This window comes from Antedon bifida, chromosome 5 (genome assembly GCF_963402885.1).
Source record: "Antedon bifida chromosome 5, ecAntBifi1.1, whole genome shotgun sequence".
In the NCBI taxonomy this organism is placed as follows: Eukaryota; Metazoa; Echinodermata; class Crinoidea; order Comatulida; family Antedonidae; genus Antedon; species Antedon bifida.
The window spans coordinates 8403894-8418206 of NC_136230.1; the positions used below are offsets into that span (position 1 = coordinate 8403894).

General features: G+C 31.9%; 1 protein-coding gene across 2 annotated transcripts in view; it reads left to right on the forward strand.

Moving 5' to 3' along the window:
• Positions 1-14313, forward strand: part of LOC144843826 (sodium- and chloride-dependent glycine transporter 1-like) — a 45348-nt gene that overhangs the window by 27054 nt on the left and 3981 nt on the right. For both annotated transcript variants that reach the window (XM_078700782.1, XM_078700783.1), the window contains 9 exons: positions 4325-4565; positions 5179-5311; positions 5922-6056; positions 8871-8974; positions 10674-10798; positions 11459-11571; positions 11880-12111; positions 12574-12680; positions 13304-13477. In XM_078700782.1, coding sequence (XP_078556908.1) covers positions 4325-4565; positions 5179-5311; positions 5922-6056; positions 8871-8974; positions 10674-10798; positions 11459-11571; positions 11880-12111; positions 12574-12680; positions 13304-13477 — 1364 coding nt within the window. The remainder of the gene's footprint in view (positions 1-4324; positions 4566-5178; positions 5312-5921; positions 6057-8870; positions 8975-10673; positions 10799-11458; positions 11572-11879; positions 12112-12573; positions 12681-13303; positions 13478-14313) is intronic.

The window sequence follows — 14313 nt, forward strand, 5'->3', positions numbered from 1 at the left end:
ATAAAGTGTAGGAAAGTGTCCCAATAATATGGTTTTATCTTAACTGTTTGTATTGTATGGAGTGAGTGCACAATCTGTTTGGGCTTTAGCCTATTCTCATTCCTGGTTATTTTTACATTGATGACCGAATAAATAATATCATTATTATTAATAGGGATGACCCAAAAAGTTGGTTTTACTGTATATTGTTTGACTTGCACTAACTTTTTTCCGTATGTCTCCAGTTTGTTTGGTGATCCAATAAACGGAATTTGTTGATGATGAAAAACCAAATAAATAAAAAATGTTTTTTTGTTCCATAAAAAGCATACTGTATTTTGTGCAGAGAAAGTTATTAACCCTATGTTAATTTCAGTAAAAGGTGTATTTTTAAATGTGGATGTTTTGAAATCTCAAGTGAGTTTTCCATCAAGTGCTTGTTTCGGAAGCACGGCATAGTAACATCTGCACTCCTTAATCCATGATCCATTGTTTAGTTATTTATTTAGTATTTAGCCTGTTTAACCATTCTGTTATCTTGGATACGCTATTCTGCCAAGTGTACTGTAAGTGATCTAATAGAATCTAATATTGATTAGGACTTGTACAGCAAGTAGAAGCATTCTTATAAATATTGGTTCTGTGTGAATACATTTTACATAACAATGGGAAATGTGTAAATAACAAGGAATACATTATTAATAAGGTTTGTTTAAGTCTCCCATATTGGTTAAAACAATTCCCTGCCAAGTATTATGTTCCCAATGGAGAATAGGAACGTTCCATTTACATTTTAGGTAATAATATAAAGAATAATAATACTCAACTACAGTGCACACTTCCTGTTTAGTTTGAAATTTGAGAGGAGGAAATTTGAAAGCTTATAATACCAATTTATGTCCATATTTATACTGACAAAAATCTGTTTTGATTAATTTTGTAACTGCAAAGTCTCAACACTATATCATGATTCATTATGACCTTGTGTACAATATGACATTATATTTCTATATATTATTTTGTGATGGTAAAGTAGTAACCATGGAACTATAATATAATAATATTAATAGTTCTATGTAGTAACAAAGTCTCAACACTATAATTATTATCACGCTGCTGCTCTAGCCCGCTACGTCCCATTAGGACTACTCAATCAGAAGCTAAAGCAAGCAGCAGTTATAGTATCTAAGGACGACAGAAATGCGAAAATGTAAACTCCACTATAATTTATAGATTCCAGCTGCTAGACCCAAAAAACGTCTGGGAAAAGAGTCTATTAGGACATGTCATGCTAAAATTACAAATCCCAAAGCATTTCTTGTATTTATGAGTCCCATTTGACTATAATACTGACTTTTGACTGTAATTTACTGTCAGTGTCAGATATTCATTGAATTATTATCAAAACAGTCAATTAAAGTTTGTGTTTTTTAATAGGATACTTCACACTTGAAATATCTAGGGTGATGAAGTGACCCCCAGACTTGACCTTCAAAAAAATTAACTAAAGTGACAGAAATTGAGTATTCACTTCTGTAACCAAAAAATAATATTTATTCACATATAAAAAGAGAAAAGAAACCCAAAAACCATTGTCTGACAGACAATTTAAGTATTTGTTGCTTTAAATTACATTTTTTCAGGTAAAATAACTATTATGTGACAATAAAATGACACATTCAAAAACAAATTTGAAATAAAAAATATTTTTCAATAAGCGAGCACCGTTTTTTGTAAGAAATATTTCTTGTTTAATATGACCATCTGTATGATATGTCTAAAAGTCTGTAAAGTAATTCTAAACAAACCTTAAACACAGTTTCCATACATTGTTCTCAAGGATGTTTATACAGTTAACTAATTATCTGTTATCTGATATAATTCAATTTGTGTTATGAATTTGATGATGCGCAAGAAACGTTGCGTTGGTAACATTAAGTTCCATCTGAAATGTCAAGCCTCCATTTAACAAAGTCTTTGAGTACGCATCTTTAATGTGCTAACTGTAGGTGTTACAACGGTAGTAACAAACACATTAGATGATTATATAAACTGGAAAAATTGTTCCAAATTTGGACTCTTAAAATTCCCAGATTTTACAAAAATTGTTTGACTAAAAAAGATTGACTAACCCCATTTTTTTTTCAAAGGGAAATATTGCTTTAAGTAGATTGACTATAGCGACATTTTTTTCCCTCCATTTTTGGCCCAGTAGTAGGTCAGGTTTGCTGTCTTGGTTTTGTTTGTACATTATCTTAGAGTATGTACACTTCCAGTTTCATTGTATACAAGCCTACACTATGACATTATCATGTAAATTTAACATTACACATGCTGTACAGTATGGCTGTCTATAGAGGTTCTCTGAATGTCAAAAAACATGATTCAGACAGATTTCTGACTGAAATTTTTTGTTTTCCTGTTTTTCTTCATTTTAACACCTTACTATCTCTAACATTAACAAACATAATTTTAACACGATTATTAACATTGTCATTTTGATATTATGTTAACCAAGATTTCAAACCATCACGGACGACAGTAACTCGTTATTATATAAAGTCAATCTAAAATTGGTTTATGTTACAAGTTGGTTGCCTAAATTCCTACGCATGTCTTGGTAAATTACATTAAATGCGTTTTAAAGATATTAGTTGACCGTATTTTAGGTCAGGAATGCTATGTGTTAATTTTCTTTTGCGTCATTTACTACTACAGTACATTGAGAACATCAAGCACTCTGTGGTGTGTCTTCCTAATTTATTTGTTGATAATCTGCTTCAGAGATGAAGTGCTTCCTAAATAAGTATGTGCAATACAGTAGAAGGGGACACCTAGAATAGCCAATCAAATTTTCAAAAATAAGTAGATAATAATCTCCGTAAACTATTCAAAATATTTGCAGAGTGAGAAACAATTTAATGTCGTAGAAACGATATCTCTTTAAAAAGTCATTATCACGCTGATGCTCTATCATTTTGTGTAGGCTTGATATATTGTTGTCTAATTAACATTAGTATACACTAATGTTCAATATTGTGTGCAATTGACATGGTGAATTTTGAATGAAACATTTTCCTTAAATCGACTAGAAGTGCAGTAAATCATGTTTTATAAAGTATAAATCAATTTTATGGTAGCCTTGGAAAATATTTGTTCAAACCTAAATAAAATAACTTTATTGCATGGTTTTGCTTTTTTTTAATTGACATTGTGAATTTTGAATGAAAGATTTTCCTTAATTGACTATATAAGTGCAGTAAATCGTGATTCAAAAGTATAAATCAATTTTATGGTCGCCTTGGAAAATATTTGTTGAAACCTATTAAATAAAATAACTTTATTCCACGGTTTTGCTTTATTTTTTTAAGGAAGATTAAAAATTTGATTATTTTAAATTATGTTTTTCTTGTAATTATATTTTTCAATACCAAAAAAAGACAATGACAATTTTGTTTTTTTAAAAGTTTGTTTTCCTTTTAGTTAATTTTTTTTTCAAGCAGAAATAGGCCAAATAAACACATAACATTTCCCAATTGTTTACTGTACTGTGCAATTACTATAGCAAACCGTTTATCTTTCTTTTAATTTATTTCAAAAGGTTCCTGAATAAGGGATTTTCATTGGAAAATGCTAATTAATTTGAAATATGAGATTGTATTGTCATGAATTATTGTGGTTGCTTTGGTTAAATTGATCGTAATGATAATAATAATCTCCATATGTCCTGGTGCCTAATAATAATAACTTAGTAAAGATCAGAATGTGAGATACTGAATCTTATCTGATTATATTAGCAGTGAGTAACCAATTATTAGAAGATGCTTTACTAAATGCATTTCAATTTTTGAAAAAGTCCTAATGGACCGTCACTCAGAATTTCAGTATAAGTATGTCATCATAAAATCTTCCAGCGCCCGTTTTATTGATAAATCTTCGATGTTATGATTAGCCGTAATGTTTTAACTGTCTATTTTTTCATAAACATTATTTAATTATATTTCATTCATTACTAAAAGGTAAAAATATGATTGAAAAAAGAAAGATTTCTGTTTGTATTAAGTAGTTTTCGAATTGCGACATGTCATGTTTGTGCGCATGCAGGGATATTGGGATGCGTCACAGGTTAAATGATTTCTAGGTCCAGGCGATGACCGTCATCGCAAAGTCATATCTACTGTAGGTTCTTGTTTTTTTAAACATTTTATAAAAAGCTTTTTATAAAAAGCTTTTATTAATTTACTGTATTATAACAAATAAAAGGGGTTAATTAATACAAAGACATCTTATTATTCTATAAGTTTTAGTATGTAATTAATATCAATATCTATCTGTTTTCTTGCAGGAATTGGATATGCAATGGTGTGTATCTCCGGCATTGTTACCGTATATTACAATCTGGTTCTAGCCTGGGCGTTATTTTACTTCTTTAAATCTTTCACAAAAGATTTGCCGTGGAAGGGCTGTGAAAACATTTGGAACACAGATGCCTGTGGGTATGCTAATGGCACCAATGGTATCAACTCTGACAATGAAACGGTGTTGATTTCAAATGTATCGACCATTCCTGCTGAAGAATATTGGAAGTAAGTAAATTAATATACGATTATCGTCCAAATTCATTAAATTCAAGATTTATATTTTCCGTTGTAATTTCTATTACACATTTTTAACATACAGTATGTAGAGTACCTTTAATACTATCTGAAATTCATGCCTGTAGCCAAGCTTAAGTACAAACTGTAAGAGTATCGGTGTTCATTAAACAGCCAGGCAGATTCATGTTTGCGTAGTATTCTTCTAAAAGATAATACCCCAAACTTTATGGAAAAATGTGGAGTAACTCAATATGAAATGCTCGTGAGTAAGTGCGTAAGTAGCTGCTTGTGAGTAACTGCTCGTGAGTAGCCCCTCATGAGTAACTGCTTGTGTGTAACTGCACGTGAGTAACTCTTTGGAGCAGCAGCTCGTAAGTAACTGCTTGTAAGTAGCTGCTCGTGAGTAACTGCTTGTGAGTAACTACTTATGAGTAATCCTCCTTAACTCAAAAGTGACTTGAGCAGCTCCTCATGCTATACTCCTCTGCATAGACTACATGAAAACCTTTTATTTTTAATTTACTGTGATGGTTTAATTGGACCACCATATTGATTTATGACAGATTCTATTTTTCCTAAAACCTCTTTTTTTCACTTTAAGGAATGAAGTTTTGCAAGTTAGTCCTGGTATTGATGATATGGGGAGTATGAGGTGGCAGTTAGCAGCCTGTCTTTTCTTGGCCTGGGTGATTGTCTATTGCTGTATATTTAAAGGCGTTAAATCTTCAGGAAAGGTAAATTGTCGGGTTTTTTTTACCATTATTGTGGAATTATTATGTTTTTATAAACTGAAATGAACTATGCCGTACATAATCAAATTCGCAAATTAGCTCTAGGAAGCAAATCCTTAAGATTGTCAACTATCACAAACAAACAAAAAAATTCATCAATTGAATGAATTGTTTACAGAGCACACTGTAGGCTCATCAGTTCAGTAAATATTATTGCAGATTGTTTAACGTACAGAAAAATGTCTTAAACATTTATAAGAACTTGTTTCTTGTGGTTTCCATAACAAAGTTATAGTGATGGAGTTTTATTTAGTCCACACTATCCAAATGATTGTGCTCTCTGTAATCTTAATAACTTTGTATGTAGATTTAAGTCATATTTTTAAAATTCTCAACAACATGTATTATTATATAGTTTTTTATTCATTTTTATGGATTGTACTTCTACATAATGTCGTAAATTTTAGGCTGGGACTTCTGGCTCACAAGCTTCATTATCTCTTTAGAAGCCCCAGACGTTTTCAAATAAATGAAATGGAATGTGAATGCATAATCTTTTCTACACAACCAAGTTAGATTGTATGTATTGAAAGTATATGTTTAATCTTGACAGGTTGTGTATTTCACTGCAACATTTCCATATGTTGTGCTTACGATTCTTCTGATACGTGGACTGACACTGGAAGGCGCATGGGATGGAATCTACTTTTATTTGAAACCAAACTGGGAAACTTTAAAAGATGCAAAGGTTTGTTGTTTCTCTACAAGGTATCACAATGAAAGCACATGGAGGGGTGTCACTTTTGGAATATTAAAAAAATTTGAATAAAGTAGTATGACTTTGATGGAAGAAATCGTATCCACTCATAATTAATACTTACAAAATTTATATTGTTTGAAAGTACTAATTTCAATTTGCGATTTTAAAACGGTTCTAAAATCTTGTCGTAGATTTCCGCATGTTGAAAACCTCATCGTAAAAATCTCATACATATTTTTGTTGTATGTTGTCAAACTTTAAATGAGCTTCAATTTGATACGTAAATCGTCTTCTATAAATAAGTTTTTCGTTATGCTTTGAATCACCGTTTATAGAAAAATATTATGGATTTTTAATATGGTTGATCCATCAGAAATTCCTTTGATCACTTCATGTATTGTGAAAATGCCTGGTCAGTAAGCCATCCTTTGAGTTCATAGTGTCCCTACACAAGGCAATATGTGCCTTCCTGTGTCCCTGTTATATAAGCTGTCATGAGACTTGGGGACAAAATCTAGGCTGTTGCAGTTTATAAGCCAGGGATGAAAACCTATCCATGGGAACAATGCAAAATAGCACATCAGTCAACATGCATGAATGAAGACTTTATACAGCACAGCCAAATCACAGTGGGTGCTATAATTTTTAACAAATACATCCAAACATAGAGGGCGTTATTTAAAAAAATGAATTGCTTATGAACTGAGCGAAATACTTAACAAAATGCAGAGCGATAGAGGGTGTGCTAAATAATATTTCACCTCGTATATTGGGTTTCTACTTTTATAAGCTGTACTTCTGAGATTCCCCTTTTCCATTCTTTTTTTTCCTCTTGGTATTATGCTTATTTATGTATGTTTAATAATTAATAATGAGTGTTTATGAATGGCAATAAAGAAAGAAAGAAAGAGGTACCTTTTAATATAATAAACATTTGTGAGGACACCAATATACCAATTTTCCTGAATATCGGGCATGCTGTGTAAGTATAAAAAAAAGGAAAAAACAAGTACTATATGGCAACATTATGTTTCAGCAAGTAAAAAATCTCTAGTGCCTTTATGGGGTAAGCTAGGCATTAGCCAATGTCTGTGTGGAAATGTGTGGCATTATTATTTTTGGCCTTTTTTAGTTTTACAGTAACCAAAAGGGGCATTAGTACTAGATTCTCAACGATAAATTTATAAATACAATATAATAGCGGGTAGTGCACATAAATTATACAGCTTCAAGCTAATTTCTTGCCTGAGGATTTTTTTTATGCTTAATTTTTAGGGAATTCTTTATTTTTCAAAAATTTGATTTATAATATCATGACTCGGATGTGTGCATAATAACAGATGTGTTGACATTATTTTGTTTTGTGCATAGCATACACCATTGGTAACCAATTGAATTTACTTCCCGTCATTTAGTTACTGGAACGTTCCACAACTAGTTCTACCCAGTTCTTTTCAGTTCTTTCCTCATTTTGTTTGTCAAAGTTGACACAACCTCTTTTGGAAATCAGGTGTTATCTTTTTGTCATGAAAATGTTAGTTAGTGTTTGTGATTACCTGGGGTTCTGGCACAATTGAGTTCAGGTGCGTGCATTCCTAGTGTCCAATCATATGTTGCCAATTTCCACATTATTACAACATCTTAGCCTGTGCTAACCTGAAAGCACTAAATTTAGATATTGTCACCCTCTGTTTTCTCAGTTTCTGTTCTTTTTAAACATAGGATTTCCGCTTTAGATTAAGTATTTTCTAAATTAATATGGGAAAACTTGAATTTGAAGAGAAAATAGGACTTTAGAAGAAGATTAACCAAACCCAACATAAATTGTAGAAAATACAGGTTTTTCTCGGGTGGAACCAATGTTTAGATTTAAAATATAGACTTTATACGTATACGATTATGAACTACTTTTTAATATCTATTTTTGTCTATTAATATTGTTAAGCTCTGTCTACACTATCAAACTTTATGTGACAAAAAAATGTGATGTGCACATACTATATGGACATGATGTCGTATCACTACCATATTTGGGCATATCACTACCATATTTACTTTTGTTGTCAAACTAGTTTGATAGTGTAGACAAAGCTTTAAAATGTTTGTTTGTTCAATCCAGGATCCACCCCTGCTACCCTGAATCTGGGGACTGTGGGTCCAACACACACAACATAACCTACAATCGTTTCTGATTAATATGATAATTTTAAGTTGGAACTTGAACCCCTTTAAACCTAAATGAGAATTGACAGTCATGTAGTTTGTTATTGAGCAACATGGCTCCAAAGAGTCGAAGCAGTAAAGCATAGCGACCTATCGGAGCATGCTTAAAAACCAATCTAATTATTTTTTTAAATTGTATTATTTAAGGTTGAAAACATTGCCTAGACAAGTACTTCTACAAATAAATAGATTTAGTATTATTATTATATTATTTTTGCTGGTGCTGTCATCAAGATTGTTTATAAAATCTATACATTTCTTTGGTTTTTTAAAAATATAAAATCACAACCTTGTATCCAATCTCCACAGCCTCCCTCCACAGCCTTTATAAAAGAGCCTGGGGTATTTATTTTTTCCTTGAATGAACGCCCTGCCACATTTATATACTGTTCTGTATTATGACACATTTCTATTTTTTGTAAAATTTATTGGCTGCATTTTACTAAACATATCCATGCCCTACCCTGCTGAAAATCACCCTGAACAATAAATGTCCAGGGGAATTTATTCTAATAAATATGGTTGTGTATTTTGAAATATTTTTAAAATAATGATCATTTCTCTGTTTTTGTTGTTTAGGTTTGGAATGACGCTGCCACGCAGATATTTTATTCGCTCGGACCGGCTTGGGGAGGCATTCTGACATTCGCAAGTTTCAACAAGTTCCACCACAATTGCTATAGGTGTGTTACGTTTCTCGGGGTTTACATTGATTTAGGGATGGGAATTTTAAGTAATGCCTTATGAACTTAGTTTATTATAATATTATAAGACAATAATGTACATTTAATGAATTAGCCAATACATTTTTTTTGTATATTGTTAGTACAGTGTTTGTACACTCCTGAACTGTGTTGTAATTAATTAAGTTTATTATCTGATTATCTTTTGTCATCCAATAGTTTGCTCATCTGCATGGCACAATTTGTATGATATATTTCGCTTTAGCCCTTCCATTTGCATTTCGTTCCATGTATAAGTGAACAATTTGAATTTTTACTGCACATAAATCTAAATTAAAAATGCTTTTTATTCATTATTTTATTTATTCAATTAAATTCAAAATTATTTTTGCTGTGTCCATTTCAAAGCTTTTACAGAGGCAATTTATTATCTATAAAATTTTAAATTTAATTACGTTATTCCATATTAAATCTAATATAAGCAAAACTTTTCCCTCCAATTTAAATACAATTTTTTTTGTAATGAATATGGCCTGTACACTGCATACCTAGACATCTTTTTAGTGACTCTTAATAGTATCATCAGTTTTGCATGATAATTCGTAGCTTTTATGCATGATACAGATTTATTGCTTGTTATTATGAAATTGCTATATTGCTGTTTTATGATTTCCATATTCACCAATTTTATCTTTATTCACTCCTTGTTTGTTGTCTTTCATACCCCCTAAAAACAAAGCTTAAATGCACAATTGCCAAAAAATAAAATAAATGAAATTATCGTAGTACCCCACCCTTCCAACCTTCCCATTGTCAGCGTCTCATCCCAATTACTAAAATATAAAAAATAAAATTAAGACTCCTTAAAAAAAAATTGTAAAGAGTTAGCAACAAAAGCATGTTGCTTTATGTCTACTAACGTTTTGAAATAGTGCATATTTTCATTTTCTAGTCACCGTCATAATAACCATAAACATAGTAATTTGAAATTGTTAAAAAATTGTTTGTATTATAATATTGATTGATAATTGACATTTTTTCCAGTGGAGACTTGGACAATGTTGCGGCAGATACTCTGTTTAATTCTTCATGAATGTATATTTTTTTCATTTACTCTTTCTTTATCCTAATAATTAAATTAAAAGATTAAAAGACAAAATTTTCCATCAAAATTCACCGACACATTTCAATTACATTTCTTCACCATTTTATATCGACTATGTTAATCCTTTTAAACAAATAAATTTTATCAAAGTAAACTAAAAAAAAAGATTGACAAATAATACAAATTAATAATCAACTAAGTTAAAATAATTGTTTAAAATAGTTTTAATACATTTTACATATTAACTAAAACAAGTTTGAAACCATTTACAATTTTAAATAAACCAAATTTAAAATGTTACTTGTTGGAATAGTAATAAATTATTGATATAATCTTTTAAAAAAGAGAAAAATAATTTTCTTTAAAAATTAAATTATTTTAAGAAACATTTGTAATTTAGGAAAAATAGAAATTCTCTTAAATTTTGCCGATTTTTCTCATGTCTTGCGTAAATTATATATTAATTTAAAATACGTAATGGGGAAAAAATTTGTCAAAATGTGACAGCCAGCCATCGCCTCTGGGCTAGCCATCACCTCTGGGCCAGCGCCCATCTTTGCCTTCCAGGTAGATTACATTTCTTCTTCCTTACAGAGATGCGCTGGTAGTTCCATTGATCAACTGTTTTACGAGTTTCTACGCTGGATTCGTTGTGTTCTCAACACTAGGTTTTATGTCTTACAAGACTGGCATTCCCATCCAGAATGTCTCTACAACGGGTGCGTGTGCCACGTTATGCTTGATTGATTCCAGCTTGGGTTAAAGCGTGGCAGACAATCGGTCGCCGCCGCAATTGAAAAATCCCATGGAGTCAGCAAGTTCAACATTCGTTCATTATGAGTTTTAAAAGCCCTTTATCTCTGTTTATTGGTAACAATTACTGAAGGAATACATTTCTAAATGCATTCTTTCAGTATAGTAGTTTATAGTTCATAATATTCCCAGTTTGCCTTTAAATACAAAAACCAAAAAAAAAAGGGGTAATTTACTCAATTTGATGAGGATGTGTGTGTTGTGTTTTTCCCTTGATTTTCCACCAAATCATCGCCATTAGAATACAGTTACGTTTGCTTTGTGGGAAGGGGTTTTGATAGAACACCAACGTCGTCGATGAAGATCAACGCCCATCATCGCCTGATAACAATAATTTATTTAATTAGTAAACTAGGCTATTTATAATAATCTGTATAGTATATATATTATGACAAATTGTAATTTAATAAAGTTTAGTTTTACTAATAATATTGTATATTATATTATTATTTTGTCTGTTTATCAGTACCAGAAAAATGTAAGTATTTTATTTATATATATTAAATTTTGCTGTCTAGTTGAAACATTTGTTCATTTGGAATCTTTGTTTTTTCGATTTTTTGCAGGGCCTGATCTGGTCTTTATCACTTATCCTGAGGCTATTGCCCAGATGCCTGTGGCTCCACTCTGGGCATTCCTTTTCTTTTTCATGCTGTTCCTTGTTGGTTTAGATACGCAGGTAAATGTTTTATTTTTGCTTTTATCTATGTTACACATCAAAGAGTATAAAGCCTTGTTTACACTAGCACCTCAAGTTTGTCATTTTTCTTTCTGAGAAAAGAAAAAAACTAGTCTTTTTCCCACCTGCAGAATCACATGACTGTAGAGAGTGATTTGATTGGCTCAAACTTCGGCAAATTAGTTGAGTGCCGAAGTTAATCAACTGGTCTACATTAGCAAACTTTTCTTGCCAAACGCGTGTTCAATCAAATGCCAAAGGTACACTCAGGTTTGTTATAATATCTACTATTTATCTTATTCTTCCAGTTTGGTATGTCGGAGACATTTATCTGTGGAATTGTTGACGAGTTCCCCAAGTACCTGCGTCCACACAAGTCCTTGTTTTCGCTGGCCGTGTGCGTGATGTGTTTTCTGCTCGGTCTGCCGTTGTGTATGGAAGGAGGGATCTACGTATTTGAGCTGATTAACTGGTACTGTTGTTGGCTGTCCTTGATGCTGGTTGGAATGTTCGAATGTCTGGTGATAGGATGGATATATGGTACGTAGTATTCAACATTATTTATGTACTACTTGGAGGTCAGCAAGATGCTGATATGAGGCACTGTGTCCATGCCCACATATGTAAAAATAAAAAATACTCTTATGACAACATTGTCTTATGTTTAAACTATCAAACTAGTTGGACAAAAAAGTGTGATGTGCCCAAATATAGTAGTGATATGACATTATCATGTCCATATATGGGTACATCACATTTTTTTGTCACAAAGTTTGATAGTGTAGACCTCTCTTTATTTGATTTAAATTGCGGTCTATCTATCTAGTTACTTTGCCATTTAGCCTGTTCTGCATTGAAACGCAAAAATACATACTTTAAACTTACTTACAGTTAAATCTGATCTGAATCCTATTGGAGTTATATCCAGTACATCAAAGTTAACTGATCGCTTGAGAACTTATTAAATATTGAACACTTTCCTGTTAATTTTTCATTTTTTAGGTGCTGATAGACTTTTGAGCAACACTAGGGAAATGATAGGCTTTATGCCGTCAATTTGGGCACTATACAAAGCGTCCTGGTGTGTTCTTACTCCAGCCGTCATTTTTGTAAGTACATAAAACGAAGCAAACCTGTTTTAACATTGCAAATCTGTGTCTGTAGATCTATCTATACTTGAAAACAATACAGTATAGAGATTCAGGTGAACCTTATATTCTTTCATATTAAAATTTGTAATCTCGAAATCTAGGTTCTAAACAATTTGACTTAATATTTGTAAAAAGAAAAACATTTTGGCACACATGGCGTGTTATACTTAAACATTTTATGCCACATGCTTAGGGCATTCATTTCAAGGTATAAGCATAAATCATCAGGTGACTCGCTTGAAAACCGGAAACTCTCCCAAAACCAGACTTTTTCTCAAGCTACAAAAGGTCCCAAATTCGTATTTACCATTAAAAACACATTCCGAATGCCAGACTTTTCCATAAAATATTAAGCCAGTCAGAATGTATTCGGTATTGAGGGAGTTGACTGTTACAGTCCAAGCTAATACTTTAACAAAATCTTCACCTCTACCTTATTCTACGCCAGATGTAACATACTCCCGGAGACCATCCAGCATAAGTTAGCAATAGTAAATAAAAATCATCTTTAAAATGAAATAATAACTTGTATACCTAACATGCATTATTTTGATGATTGAATAATTTTCATTGTAAAACAGTGTATTGCGGTGTTTAGCATGACGCAGTATAGTCCGGTCACCTATGGTTCGTATGAGTATCCTGGCTGGGCAGAATGTATAGGTTGGATACTAACGTTTTCCTCGCTTGTACCTATTCCAGTCATGATGGTGTATCAATATTTTTGCTATGGTGAAGGCGATACACCGTTGGAGGTATGATAGGTTCTTTTTATATCCATATATTGTGGCCTTTAACCCTTTTCACACCAGATACGGTTCGTGTATGTATGAAAACGTGTAATAAATTGGAAGATCAAACCTAGTTACAACTTGTTGCAATTTATCCTGATGTGAAAAGGATATAAATTGCCTTCCTTACTAGATGGTCATAGATTGGTATATACCAGAGAAGTGTAATAAGCTGAAGGCTAGAGAGCGTACTCCAGACTGAAAAGTGATTCCAATTCCAACAAGATGGCAGAAATGTGTTCAAAAACATTATTTAATATAAAAAATAATAATCTAATACAATACATTAAGACCACATAAATTACAGTTCACATATTCTTGTCAAAGCACAGTGAAGTTTTTATAAAATTAAATATATTGTTTATCGCAATGGAATGAATAATTTCTTGGTAATCTAGCATTTTTTGTAAATGAGGACCATATAGAATGCATTCGTTTTTATACTCTTAACATGCTGTGTTGCGAATCATTCTCGCGCAGATAGGCTCAACACAGTATAGTTGTGCGTATTGCGTAGGGCATATCTGATTGGTCGATTGCAGCCGCCATCTTGTTGGTTCCTTCTCCATGGAGAATCACTTTTTGAAGTGCGATAATATTGCAGTTTGCTATCTAGCCTTCGGCTATATAAAATATTTAGTATATACCGATTCTACTGTATCTACGGTATGCATGGCGCCATTTTTAAAGTATGGTGGGTAATTTCTGTGATAAAGTCACAGTACTGTCTTGTCAAATCACCAAAGTTAACCCTTTCACTGACCAGTGTTAATCCCATCTCTGTATGTAATTTTTGTTTT